This window comes from Salvia hispanica, chromosome 2 (assembly GCF_023119035.1).
Source record: "Salvia hispanica cultivar TCC Black 2014 chromosome 2, UniMelb_Shisp_WGS_1.0, whole genome shotgun sequence".
Taxonomy (NCBI): domain Eukaryota; kingdom Viridiplantae; phylum Streptophyta; class Magnoliopsida; order Lamiales; family Lamiaceae; genus Salvia; species Salvia hispanica.
Genome location: NC_062966.1, coordinates 32,522,927 through 32,538,008, shown reverse-complemented (window position 1 = coordinate 32,538,008; position 15,082 = coordinate 32,522,927). Strand labels below are relative to the sequence as shown.

At 32.4% G+C, this 15,082-nt stretch overlaps 2 protein-coding genes across 2 annotated transcripts; one reads left to right on the top strand and one right to left on the bottom strand.

The window, feature by feature from the left end:
- Positions 1 to 263: 263 nt before the first annotated feature.
- On the top strand, positions 264 to 1,310 carry LOC125207528. Its single transcript, XM_048106909.1, has 4 exons — positions 264 to 450; positions 530 to 581; positions 664 to 731; positions 813 to 1,310. The coding sequence occupies exons 1-4, from the start codon at positions 325 to 327 to the stop codon at positions 1,308 to 1,310; spliced, it is 744 nt and encodes a 247-aa protein (XP_047962866.1). The 5' UTR covers positions 264 to 324.
- Positions 1,307 to 6,183, bottom strand: LOC125207527 (pumilio homolog 24). The gene is made up of 17 exons (XM_048106908.1): positions 5,836 to 6,183; positions 5,616 to 5,669; positions 5,126 to 5,187; positions 4,944 to 5,025; positions 4,702 to 4,825; positions 4,537 to 4,620; positions 4,137 to 4,251; positions 3,554 to 3,704; positions 3,361 to 3,474; positions 3,181 to 3,252; positions 3,032 to 3,082; positions 2,902 to 2,952; positions 2,595 to 2,702; positions 2,350 to 2,487; positions 2,186 to 2,260; positions 1,837 to 2,078; positions 1,307 to 1,706 (listed from the first exon to the last, which is right to left on the bottom strand). The coding sequence occupies exons 1-17, from the start codon at positions 6,091 to 6,093 to the stop codon at positions 1,571 to 1,573; spliced, it is 1,917 nt and encodes a 638-aa protein (XP_047962865.1). The 5' UTR covers positions 6,094 to 6,183; the 3' UTR covers positions 1,307 to 1,570.
- Positions 6,184 to 15,082: the final 8,899 nt, after the last annotated feature.

Sequence of the window (15,082 nt, the reverse complement as noted above, 5' to 3'; positions counted from 1 at the left end):
ATTAGTTCAGCTAAACTATTCCAATCTATCCTGCAAATGAAATAATTATTCTGATCCATTTTTAAAATTTCATAAAATAAAATAAAATATAGATAAATAGGATTTTAAATCGCCTAAAATCCAGCTCTTTTTTAACTGCTCCACTTTGACTCCTTAAATGTTACATTTAATGAAAATTTAAAACAATTTATCATTCATTCATACTCACATTTCCCCCACCTTACCTTCTCTCTTTTCTTTTCTTTTTTCCATCTCTCATTCTTTCTTTCTGTGCTCATCTCTCTTCTTTTTCTTTTATTTTTTTGGATTTTGTACCCTCTACAGATGGCAGAAAATGAAGAAGTAAAATCCCAGTTAGCAAAAACAATTTGTGAATTATCAGCATGTGCAAATTTACACCATCCTCGTATAAACAAAACTCAGTTCATCAACTGGTATCTTGTGCTTAATGTATGTTTCCCTCTTAGCTTCCCGTTGCTGCTGTAACGCTCTTTTTTCGTGTTTTCCAACGCTGCATTTGGTTTCGTAGGTTGATGAAAATGCAGATATATGTAGAGTGCGAAAGCAATATCATAAACTCGGTAAGTTTTTCCACACGAAAATGCAGATATACGATGAAATGAGTCCGTTCGTATCATGTCGTTTTCGTGTTGATTCATGCAGCTTTGCAGCTGCATCCTGACAAAAACAGCAACTCCATGGCTGAAGCTGCATTCAAACTTGTGTCTGAGGTTTCTTAATATTTTCATGTTTACATTTTAGTATCTCATTATTCCTTTCCATTTTCATGTTACATAATTTGCATGGAACAGGCATACTTTTGTTTATCTGATATCACAAGAAGGAGAGAGTTCGATACAGAGAGAAAGAACATGTCTTGCATTAAATGCAATCCAAATTCCAGCAAGAGGACTGATCCTCCCCCTCCGACCAACAGCAACAACAATGGAACGACTCCAAAACCAACCGAAGCATCAAGAAATAGTCGAATCCGAGGCCGCGTGAGAGAGCTTCGTGCCAAACTCGCAGAAGAGTCCACCATCATCAACAGATGTTTGATGGCAAATGCCGCCGCATCAGCTGCTAAAGCCCTTGGCACCCAAAAAGAGTCCCCAATTTTTGACCCGTCGGACTACAAGCACAGGACCTATCCTCACCACCGGACAGCCAGGCTCGAAGATTTAAGAGCAGCCCTCAGAATGGGAAACAGAAACTTGTACAATGGAGCAATTCATGACTACCCAATATTTCAGTGTATGAAAGAAAGAGTTTCTTCTATGTCTAGATGTGCTAGTACAAGAGATCATTGAATAATACTACCATTTCTTTCACATTTCACAAAATTTCCATCATAAGTATAATGTGTAAGTTCATACAGAGAGACAGGGATGACATTGTAAGAAATTGAATAAAACAAGAGACAACTGTTTTGATCCATAGTCACAGATCATCATAGACCCCCTTAAGCTACAAAAATTTTCTTCGTCTACAAGCACAGTAAACCAGAAGACGGCCTAGAGATGAAACCTTTCGAGGAATGCATCTTCATATTTATCACCACTATACTGAATTACTTGTCCGTGGCTGACTCATTGGGCTTCGGTAAACTTAGGTCACCACTCTTTATCAAGGGCTGCAGCTCCTTTACTGCCAACTTCTTCACGGCAGAGTCCGAGGTTTCCAGGAAGGCACTGATCACCTTGGAACTGAGAATATTTTGGAACAAATGAGAATATTGTTATTTTATAACAATATTAATTTATTCCTTCGTAATTAGATTGAAGGATAAGTTAAAAGAAGATTTTAAAGCATGAAAATAGAGTAACTTTCACTAACCTGTGACCTTTGGCCAAGACTGCACAGTTTCCTTTCAAAGCTTTTTCCCATAGTGCGGTAGCAAATGAAGGGCAGTCTATAACGAGTTTCCTGATAGTCCGGCTCGAATGGAACTGTTCCAAAATATGCTCTTCTCCTTCAACCTTCGGTTGAGCAGCAATAGATGCTATAGCTTCATACAGCTCGAGCAACTTTTCATCCAAAGTTGGATGAAGTATTCCGTCGCTGCCTCCAATAGCAACCTACATACATTTTTCAATATATATAGTAAACTGGGAGAATTCACAAACTTTTGGCTACCAAAATAACCAATATATAAGTTACAGTCTGTTGGAAACATGATAACTACCTCATACATGACTTCTCTCCCATATTTCGATTTTAGTAGAACTTCTGCCATCTCAGAACATGTTTCAATGAGTTTCTGCAAAAAATGAAATTTGAAGAATGTAAGAGCAACTTCAAGTAAGATATGTCATAATTTCCAATGCATCAACAGCATGAAAAACGAACCTCAGCAAGCCCACTATCGACCAACAACTCCTGCCTCCGCTTAAAAGGATCCTTCTTACCACCCTCATTCATCTGTATGTCTCCATCACTATCGCCATCCTTGTCCTGTTCGTTAGCTTCCTCATCATCTGGTTCACCCTGAATAATTAATAGAAATGCATGTATCGTTAAGTATTAGACATTCCAAAGGAGTTGAATGCTGCAAACCTAGAAGGAACATAAGACAGGTAAAGAACAAGACTTGCATTAGCTTTTAGGGATGGAATAGATAGGCTCAGCGAAGCCATGTCATCCTGGTTGAAATATCGGGTGCAATCCGGATGAAGAAGCTGCATAAAAGGGCGTCGTGTATTCTGCAAAGAGAAGAGTAATTGTTTTAGTATCTGAACAATTTACTGAGTTGTCTGGGCATTGACAAAGACGAGGATCAGAGGCATTTTAATAAGATTGCAACTGAGTAAGAATCCTAAACAAACACCATCTATCTCGAAAAAAGAACATCAGGATCAGACACAACAAGGATGATATGATATAATAATAGAGTTCATCAACCTGGTCTAATATAAGCTCCTTAAGATTTTTTTCAAGCTCACGAATGATTATCTGCAAGTATGGAAAAAAGAGTCAGAAGGTGGCATCCCCTCAAGTAAGGAACTGCATAACCAAAGATATAAAACCAGACCTTCGACACAAGTTTTGTGTCATCAACAACTGAAAGTATGCAGACAAGTACCTGAAAAGAACAGGAGTCAGAATATTCTATATAAGCATGAATTATTACAACTACTGTTGTAGACGAGAAGACATTGGTCAAAACATAAAGAGCCATACCATACTCCCGAATTTGTCACTAGCTATCTTTTCAACATTGCCTTTCATCCCTTTGATAATTTTCTTTCGATCCTGAATGAGCAATTATCAGTAAAACAGAGTTTCAGAAGAAGTCTTCAACAAGGTATTCAAGTAATAGGTCTGAAACAAATACGTCTATACTAGAGAACTTTCTGGTACCTTTGCACTACCATGTCTTATACAGAGCATACCAAGCCTGGATCCATCCTTAGTTGCAATAATCCGAACGAAAGATGGACCCGACAACTGTTGAATAACATCTGCTGCAGAAAACTTCACAAAATTTCAATTAGATAGATTGACAATAAAGGTAAAATGATCAAACATTACTCTTTATAATCATCAAAAGTACCTTATCTGCAATGTCTAAGTATTCCAGTAATGCTCTGTGGACAATCGAATGGTCTAAGATCCCTTTCTCCAGAATAGGTTGAAGCACAGATGTCATGTGACGTGCAACGGACGACTTCTGTAACTGTAGCTTTGAAATGATATCTTCCAATCTGTGGTTATTAACATTAAAAACTATATGAAACAGCAAGAGGAAGCAACACTAAGATTTATCATTATAGAAAACACTCATCAGGCACAGGGGATAAGACATGATAGACATCCAACCAACAGATGATTGTAAAACAATAAGTTGCCATTTTCTAACTTCAGACACCAATTTATACTGTAGAAAATTGTGATATACAGTAACTCAGTACACTAGACACTAGTACCAAATATTCAATTACATTCCTTTTCTAACTAACACACTTGAGTTATGATCTGATTTCAGAGTTTGATGTGCTGCCCCATTTTTCTGTATTACCATTTAAAATAACTAGTGAGTTCATTGGATAACATCAATAAACAAAACTTCAGCTGTAAGAAGTATTTATGTCACCTCTTGATATTAAAAAGTCAAAAAAGAAAAATTGGTGCATCACCTGTTCTGTTTCATCGTAACCAAGTCCTTGAATAGCTGCAGTTCTGGAGAATATAGTTCCATAAGAAGAGTTTGCTTCTGACTTGCATTTCCAAGGCAATATGCATGTTCGATAACTGCAGAAATATGATATATATTAACTTTATAAGCAATCAGGTAGGTCGCACAAGATAAACACGGCTTATGTACAAAAACAAGATTAACAAGTAGAACACAATAACAGTTTAAGTTCTCAAACAAGATTCTATGAGTACAAACCAGATTCTACTAAACTCAGCTTGGTTTCATCTCTCAGAGGAAATACACATTACAGATTATACCACTGTGACACAGTTACAGCAGGAAATCTAGTAACCAGCTTGTCGATGCCATATATTAAGTTCACAGATGTGCCATCATACCTAGAGAGCCAACCATTTGACGAAGAAGAGAAGCAACATGCCCATGGAGAGATGATATAAATTCTGCCAATTGTTCCTTGGATGCTGCAGAAGAAATAGATAGTACACTAAGAACAACAGTCACATAGCTGCAAGTTCATTAAGAACAAGGAAAGTAAGACATACCTAGATCTAGCAACTTCGTAACAAGACGAACTGCATAAGTATTGCTTGCAAGAGAAATAAAATGTGGCCGAAGCTCCGTAAAAACAGCATTTCTTTCATCTTGTGTACAATGTTTAACACAAGTCTGCAGTTCAAAAAGACAGATGGTAAATGCCCATTAACAGAGGAAATTCAAAATCTTTGAAATAGATAAGCAAGTGTAAACAGTAGGCCGAACTATGGGGGGAGGTAAGCATGATAACCTGAAGAACACGAGATGCAATGTGAGACCTTGCAATTTCAGAAATCTTCCCTTGCATCTTCTTGACGGCTTCACTTACCAACCTAAGATAAGCCATGATTGTGGTGATACTTAATTAAACTATGTCCCTCGTTCAAGTTTCTCCGAGAATCTAAATGGTAAAACTGACAACAAAATACACACCTTGACCTATCTTCTTTTGAAATATTACGGCGTCTCATCTTCTCCCATAGCAAAGCAAGTTCCTAAATAAAAGGATGGAGACAATAACTAAGCAGAGGCACTTAAAAATCCCATGTAAGTGACAACTCATATAATTGGGCTTTATTATAGCAGCCTCCAACATAAATGCTAGGCACCATTGGCATATGGTGTGGTCATTCAGCCGACAACACATAACTTAAGCAACCACAGAATTACATCTCTAGCAAACATAAATAGTGCCAGTATAAAGTACTACAACACTTTATGCATTGTTTCAACTCTCAACACATGCCAATTTTTCGTCAGGGATGAAAATGGTAAGCATTAGTTTATTAGAATTGGTATAGATAAGAATAAAATGTTAACATCTGACAAGTAAAATGTTAACATCTGACAAAGTATAATAGCAAGAAAGCAACATAAAACAATAACGGGGCATTGAAAGACAAGTAAAGGGTGAGAGAAATACTTGTTCCAGTGTGTAATGCTTCTTCCTGTTCTTCTTCCTTGCTTGAGCTAACTCCTGGAGAAACAGGGGAAATATAACAAAAAGTTAATAATCAAAGAATTAGCAAAAATCACCTAAATTTCTCCATTGAATATCTTATAAATTCAACATAACACTAACATAATAATATCATTAACAGCAAAACTATGCTTCTAAAATTCACAATAGAGAAAGGTCGAACCTTTGAACGCAGACGAGCTTGTTTCTTGGAGTCCTCCACTTCCCCCTTCTCAGCATGAGGTTTTTGGTATTCCTTTTTAGGAAATTTTGATGGCTGGCTCCCGACTTTATTTTGAGAATTGATAGTCTTCTTTGGATTGGATGATAATTTAGGTTTTTTGAAGTTTGAAACTTGTCCATCCGATTTGTGGGTAGGGTTAGTCTTCCTCTTAGTCGAGGCGCTGCCGCTGCTCTTCTTCTGCTGTGGCTTCGGCGCCATTGACAATGTTTGAGCTTAACGTCCGGCGAGGCAGGGCGGCGGTGGGCGCGGGTTTAGTATATGTAAACCTCTAGGGCTTTAGTCTTTTAAGCACTAACGGAAAAGAGATTTTAGGCTATATTATTGTTATTACAATGTAGGCGTATATTTTAAAATTAAATTCTTTTTAATTAAGTAAGTATGAAATTCTTTTTAATTAATTAAATAAATGTAAGTATTATTTTATTGATTTTTTAATAATAGTATGTGGAAATATTTGTGGTTATATTTAAATTAGGTAGAAGGGGTTATATTCTAATATTTATAGCACCATAATCCAAAATCAAGATCAAATCTCCATTTTTAGATTTTAAAATGAGTGGATGAGATTAAATCTTACGAATCTCAATAACTAGTATACAAAATATCAACAAAAGGGTAATATCGTTATTATGTTATCATATGATAATTTTCGTGAATGTTTTTTTATATCAACATAGTGTATTACAAATATAAATAATATAACATAAGAATATCAACACTAGTACAAGAAAATATCAACACATATTTATTAAGATTTTTACATGGTTTTATTGAATTTTTTTGATGTATTTGTCGATAGAAATCTGGTTATCAACATTTACGAAAATTAAAATAAAAAAATATCAAATTTCATCATCCGAACGTCGTCGGAACATATGCAAATTGGAATCCTTATAAAATTATCTTTAGTTTGATATATTTTTTGCAAAAAAATATTTTAAATCGAGAGAGTTACGTAAATTTAAAGTTTTAAAATGATTTTAATGAGAGGGAATTGACATTAATACCCTCTAATTTATTTATTAATTTTCTTAATTAAAAATATAATCCATGTGGCATTATTTTAACCAATATATATTCTAATGTAATGGCTACGATTTAGTCTTAGTTTAGGATTACTAATTAGTTAGCAATTGATCATTCCCCATGTAGCAAGTGCGATGTAATTAGAATTGAGTTGATTTTGATTTGTTAAAAACTAACTTTTTTTATGCTTTTGAAAAGATTGGAATGTGTAGAATGCAGTATAATCATGCATTGAATTTAAAATCGACAAAATGGAATATATTGATACTGAAATTTCGGTATTTACTTGTTCATGTGGATTAATTTCTAAAAAAAAACTTGTATATATGTATTTTAATCTAGGGTTAATTGCTTCTAACGTCATGAACTTTTACAATAATTTGGTTTTTTCACGTGAACTTTAAATGTTGCGTCAAAAATCATGAACTTTGCTCCTGTGTGCAAATTTTCCGAGTCGGGTATTCCGGCTAAGTAGAGAGCTGATGTTTGTAACAGTGTAAGTGTCTGACGTGGATGATGTTGTGGACGTTGTTATGTGCAATGACATGGATTTAAATTTTATATTTTTAAAATCAGATTTCAAAAGACAAAAAACCCAAATTGATGACAAAAATGTCTAACCCTAACATCATTAATAAACGTCAAACATCTTAGCTCTTTCTTCTGCTCAGCGGCGACGACCTCCACCCCGACCGCGACATCTGATGGTGCCGCCGACTCCGTAACCTCCCCTGCTCATTTGTAATCAGTTTTATAGATTTGATGTTTTGCATTCCGTATTATATTCGTTGTTCTCTCATAAACCCATAATTGAATTTGACTTTCAAGAAATATAACCTCGTTTTTGTCGAAATTGTCTGGGTTAGGATGGATTAGGATGTAAAATTGATTTAGTTCGGATGGTGATGTTCTCCAACAGTGATTTTCTCTCGATGTAGGTTCAGAGAGATTAGGGGATTTTCTCTCGATGCAGAAAGAAATTTTAATTTTTTTTTCCTCCGAAGGGATTTATTCATACGGCGTAGTGAAATCTGATTATATTTTTAATAAAAAAAAATTCGCGTGAACACAAAACGACGTTGTTTTGTGTTCCGGCTGCCTAGTCATGCATCCGGCTGCCACATAAGATAAGTTTATGCCGGAAAAATATCGGGTTGGATCGTTTGGGAAATTTGTACAACCTGACAAAGTTCGTGATTTTTGACGCAAGTTTTAAAGTTCACGGAATAAACCAAACTATTGTGAAAGTTCATGATTTTAGAAGCAATTAACCTTTAATCTATAATGACGAGGTTAACAATAATTAGTGATTAGAGGTGAGAAAAATAACCGGAAACCGAATATTTGATATGAACCAAACTGAAATTTAAAATTCGGCTCGATTTAAACTTTTGGCGGATTTTGATTTTTCGGATAATTCGGTTGGGTTCAAATTTTTGGAAATTTTCAACTTTTTGTTTCAGCTTGGCCAAAAACCTAATACTCACCTCTCCTTGTGATTTTATTATTAATGGTTCCATAATTTATTGATTCATGATGTTATTATTTTATATTGATCTTGTTTTAAATATTACTCCACTTACTAATTGTCATTATTTATTATAATTATTTGTTTTTTAATGATCATAAATTCTAAATATGAAAATTTAAATGAAAGGGTATAAACTTAAATTCAACTCATATAATTTTATCTAAATTTGTCATTTATTTTCATTTTCATCTGTTCTAAAAATATTTACCTTTCACTTTTACCATTTTTGGTAGTGAGTCTCACATTCTACTAACACATCTCCACTCATATTTTATTATAAAATTAATACTAGTATATAAAAGTAGGACACACATTTTACTAACTACTTTTACTCATTTTCTATTATATTTTTGGAACAACGTTGATAAATTTTTAGAGATGGAGGGAAGGAAGTAGTATAACAAAACTGTACAATTGGTTTATGTTCTTCCTTTCTCTTCTGTCTATGTTTGACAAGTCTATCCTTTATCACAAGTTGATTACTATTCAATAATGTAATCATAACACATGCAAAATGTTTTAGATAAAGTAATCTTATTCATGGACGCCAAATAGTGCGACATCTTACATTGCAACAATAATGGTTCAGATACATATCCAATTGTTGCCCCATTCGCGAGTAAAAAAGAGGTTCAAAAAAGTTGAAGTACCTTTGTACATAAGATCACAAATTATAATAATGCCAAGAGGGAAATCATTTCAATATCATGAAAAATCCGGGAAATGCTGCATTTTGTTTTTAAAGGGTGGAGAGTATTGGGTTAGTTATAACTTATCAGAAATTTATAAGCGTCTTTTTTTGTGTCAAAATTATTATTGAAAATTAAACTACTAAATTTTTTATAAAATTTATTGGAAAATTGTAACAATTTATCAAAAATTCAAAATTGTTTACTAACGGCCGTTAGAATTAGCGATATTCCTAAATGTGAATTGATTATACAAACATCAAATCGTACATAAAGTAGGTACAAAATAGATTTAGAGAATAAGAATCCAAATTCATTAGCATTCTGGAATCGACATTAATCCAAATTTGTAAGCAATAAATTTTCAAAATCACGAAAGCTCTCTCTGGTCTAAGTCATAATTTAATTTAACTAGTGTTACCACCCGTGCTATGCACGGGACAAAAGATTTTCAAAAATAATAAAGATATATTTACAGTTTAATAGATTAAAATAAAAATATATTAACAATAACATAAAAATATATTTCTCTAAAGAATATGAATTAATTCAAAAATAATATTAATAAAATTATAAACAATTAAAAGCATTATAAACAACAACAAACATATTATTGAATTATACAATATGCTCTCGACTCATTGTAATGAAACATTTCATATTCAGCATACTATTGAAACAATTTTAATATCAATTATACTTATAGGTGTAGTAACATAAATAAAAAATAACAAAAAAGGACATGCGTGAAATAAATAGAATAAGATATACAAATAAAGGAAAATGTATTCTTAAATACAATAAAAAAGAGAGAAAATTATTTGAACGAATAAATTCATTGTCATCAAAATTAAATTCAATACATGATAATATTCATAAACATAATATTTTGAAAAGCAAAAAAAAAATATAACTCAAAGTCATAAAAAACATTATCTTATCTGGTAGAAATAAATAAAATCAACTCAATTATAACTAATGATACAAATTGTAAACAATTAAAAAAATTACTTTATACAAAAAGAATAAAGATTTCTAGTACTATTAAAACCCGTGCCGAACTTAAATGAAACTTTTAAAGTGGATGAAGAGAGTATTAATTATACTTGAAAACCCTCCATTATGATAGTTGGCATGTTTCCCTCGGGAATGCCTGTGTCATGTAAGTATTTTCTAAAATAAATTTTGAATTATAAAGTAAAAAGTTTTAAATTTGTATAAATATTAGTACAATGAATTTGTAACGGTTATGCTAATTAATACCTCCGTTCTTGATAAGTATGAACTATTTCCTTTTAAGTTCGTTCCTGAAAAGTATGAACTTTTTAATTTTGAAAATTCATTTATATCTGATGAGGTGTGACGCATTCTCCACTAACAATAATTTAAAAGGTTTTTTTTCCTATCTCTCTCTTACTTTTCCAGTTATGCATTAAAACCTGTGCCGAACAAAATGTTCATACTTTTTGGGAAAGGAGGGATATTAATAAACATCATAGGCATATCATTATGAATATTATAATAAAATTACCTCAAAAAACTTTATAATAATAGTATTAAAGAATACTAAATTACATTTACAACCTAGCTAATAATTAATACTCCATCATACTACTGCATACTTACTACCCTATGTGCATATAAAAAATCTCAAAATGAAATTAACGGTAGAATCTGAAATAAAAAGTTTTTGGTACTGCAAAGCGTTAAGTAGCATTAATATTGGTGATAAGGGTATTTATGTAAAATGAGTAACGTTTCGATTTTCAAATGTATAATTATATTATCGCCTTTCTTCCTATTTAATTTCCTACATCAGGTTCTAATATATAAATCAAAATTTGAAAAGAAAAGATTTTGTGAAAATTAATTGGAAGTGGAAGGTTTTCCAGAAAATTAACTATTGGAATACAAAACTTTAAACATTAAAATTAATACTTGGTTTATTCAGATCTTTCATAATTAATTAAATTATAAGTCCTATGTTTTAGCACACATTAATGCCATTAATATTTTATACCTCTTTCAACTTCTTTTCCCTCTATAAATTTGTATTATGAATTATATTATCTCAGATATGAAATATATATAAAAATTTATTTATGAATATAAATAATTTTAATCACTAAAATTAATACTTGGTTTTATTAAGATATTCTATAATTAATTAAATTCTAAGCCCTATCTTCTAGCACACATTAATGATGTTATTGTATACAGTACCTCTTTCAACTTCTTTCCCCTCTATAAATTTTTATTTATAAATTAAATCTATATAAATAATTTAATTAAGAATATAAATAATTTTAACATATTTACTTAAATTATATGCTTAAATAAAAACAATTAATTTAAAAAATGTATACAGTTACATGATATAGCCTGTAAAACACAATAAAAATTCTAACTAATTAAAAAATATTCAATTATAAAATTTTGTATTATTAAAAGCCCAAATTCTAAAAATTTAATACACTCAAGCCCAAACTAATAATGTGTATACGTACAATTTCAATTTTCTTCAACAGCTAATAGCCTAATAGTCTAATACCCTATGCTAAAGTAGCGCAAGGCCGCCTCACACACCTCGACGGCGAGAAATGCCAACGCCTTCCTCTATTCCCTCATTTCCTTCTTTCTCCCCTCTAATCGGTGGAACCCGCTGAACACCTGCTTTCCGCCGCCGCCGGGCACCTTCTCTTCTCGACTCCGCCGGCCCACTAAACAACAGTCTCCACGCCACCGCAGCCGGGCTCACCATCGTGCTAAACACCAGCTTCCGGCGGCCTCACCCGCCAGCTCCCTCATTTCCCGACTCCTGGCACTTTTCTCTTTTCCTCTCCCCTTTTTCTTATTCTCTAGCGGGTAAAGATCGGATCTTTGAATGAATCCGCCGCTGCCGCTGTACTTCTCTCTCTCCTTTCTCTTCTTTTTCGTCTTCTCAACTTTCCTCCCATCTTTCTGGTTCCGGATCCCTCGTATCCTCTCGGCCAGCCGCCGCATTTCTGCTACCCCCGTCTCCCTCAGCCTGCCGCCCTCTCGTCGGAGCTGTCGCCGGATTCCAAGCACCCTGCTATGCTGCAATCAAAATTCAGAAAATCAGTCCACAAAAATGCAGATTCAATTAATGTTGTGCCTATATAAATGTCTTAAACTTCTTGTAGAAGCCAATTTTTTTCTACATTTCATTGGACCAATTTTTATCCAATAATAGTTGCCTTTTAGTTGCCCAATAGATAGTTTTCCCGCTGCCACATAGACTCCCAAAAAACTCTCCTTTTATATATTGATTGATTTTTTTCTATATAAAAAAGAAAAGGAAAAATAAGGTTCCAGCTGAAAGGAACGCGGGCTAGAAGTGTGAGCCACTGAAAAATAGGAAGGTGGGCCCGGCCCATGTACTTTCCCGCGTTGGCCCATTAGTTCCGTACCCAATTGGCTTTTGGTACATTCAAATAACATTTCTATAAACTACTGTGGGCTCCGTTTTCTGATATTACATTTGTTTTTTAATCAAATATGGCCTGCCTTTAATCTATTTTTTCTTTTTAATTTTATAATAATTAAAATGGTTGGTTATACTACCATATTAAATGATACAACAAATATATACATAAATTATACATAAAATGACACAATTGAATATAGTCACCCAACATAGTACTACTACTATTTTATACGATTACTTTGGAGCAAATTTAAAGGTGAAGAAAGAGCTGGATGTGGGTCTTAAATAATTTTCCAACAAGCTTTATTCAGTATCAGAAGCATTAAATATTAATACAAATGCTGCCCGTTATTTAATTTTCATAAACATTTTTGGAAACTTGTCTTTATTTTGTACCTAGTATTTTCCTTCTTTGTTCTTCTTCTGCACAGAAATGACACAATTGAATATAGTCAGAGCAGAGTGATAAATGATGCAGATAACAACGTAGATGAAACATTTATTTTTGAAGCATTATTATGTGAAATAAACGAAGAGGACAGTTTTAACGAACCAAACTAATTTAATTTGAGATAAGTACAACCCTTAAAAAGTGAAAATTAGTAAATAAAAGGTTTTTTATAATTGTTGCAAACTTTACATGACCCAAAAGAAACCGACATTTCGATATTGCCCACATAAACATTAGTATAAGATATTTGCAATTCGTGATTGAAAATTAATTGAGAATTAATATTTAGGAATTTTTCCAATAGAATAAAGAAAACAAAGATTGGACATGGGAGCACAATTGCACAAAGCATATATATGTGTGTGCTGAAAGATATCTTGAGATTTGGTTGAAACATTATTAATTTCTTGATTCTTATATTCGATGTACATAACCAAGGAACCAACCATCTCCAGCCTTATCCAAATTGACATATGACTTTTTTTAATAATAACTTGACGATATTCTAAAAGGGTTCAACTTTATTAGTTTCTTTTTATTTTTTCGTCTTACGTCACAATCAATCTCTACAACAATAATTATTTGATAGCTCATGTAAATTAATCATCTACTCATTACATGATCAAAGTATTTTTTTACCGTTTTGTTGACATAATATTAGAGATTTTTAAATACCTTTCTCATTGTTTGGTTGGCAATACTTCATCTAATATAATAAGGCTTGTAAGTTGTTAATAAAAATATACTCCTACAACTAATTTAACTCTTGGTTATTTTAAGCCTGAATTTGTAGTAATTGTGAAAGTTAGCAGCTAGCTAGCCGAAATTTTAATCAGTCCACAAAATAAATATTATACTATATTTTAAGAATAATCCAATATAATATGAATATGCAAAACAAGAATAGTGAAATTTCCAACTAAATTTCACTAAAGTCTCAATCTATCCAACTATAAAAGATTGCCAAACGTTTAATTAGTGGTTTTGACCACAAAGCACTTATTTGTGGGGTGCAAAAGTTTTGTTTCATTAAACCTACCATTATTTCTCAAACCCTATATCTTTAGTATCATGACTTTCGTATTATAGTAACAATGACTTTCGTATTATAGTTGAAAGTGGTCTCTTCACAAAAAGATAAGTTACAAGATTAAATAAAAATGCGAACACTAGTGAAAGAGACACCAATATAATAGTGGGTTTTCCGGATGTTGAGACCATAATAAAAATGCCATTATTTTCCCAAATATTTGTGAAATTTTGAAGCGAATTTGGATAATGTCATACAATGATATAAAACAATTCCACTACCATATAAGGACAAAACACAAAGACAAAGATCGATTTTTGTACTAAAGAAAATTTCTCAAGCTCCTAATGATGAGGGACACTTGTCAATTTAGGGAGGAATTATAAAATTGTAAACCATAGTGCTTTTAAAGAAAAAACACTATGCTATTCATATTGGTATATGATTTAAGATTATTATGAAAAATATTACTATTATACTATTATCCTATACATAAATCATGATTATATATATAGAGAAATTTTAGTGAGGCTCAACTTTGAGAACTGAAAATTATAGTATCAGTTTTTTTTATACATTCATATCAGTTGACATCCAAAACATATTAGTTCATGATATTCATGAATCAACGAACTGATTAACGAACTGATATTAAGTAAGAAACTGGTATATTTGTGGTATTAATTGATATTAATGTAGTATTTGTGAACTGATATAGTTCCATGTTTTGACTTTAAGAAAAGTTCTTAAATGAACCATATTCTATAAAGGAGTATATATTACCAAAATTTATAAATACTATGTCATTCTCTTTTAAAACATAAGTTTAATATCACATTTTCTTAATTAGTGGATATATAAAACATATTTTACAACAGATTTGAATTTGAATCAATGTCACTACCTAATAATCTTCTTCTGAATTTGAGAAAAAAATAGAGGTTCATACAAACTTCACCTCAAATGTGCTATCTATCATTAACTTTGGGGTGGGGGGGTCCTTGCCTTTTCA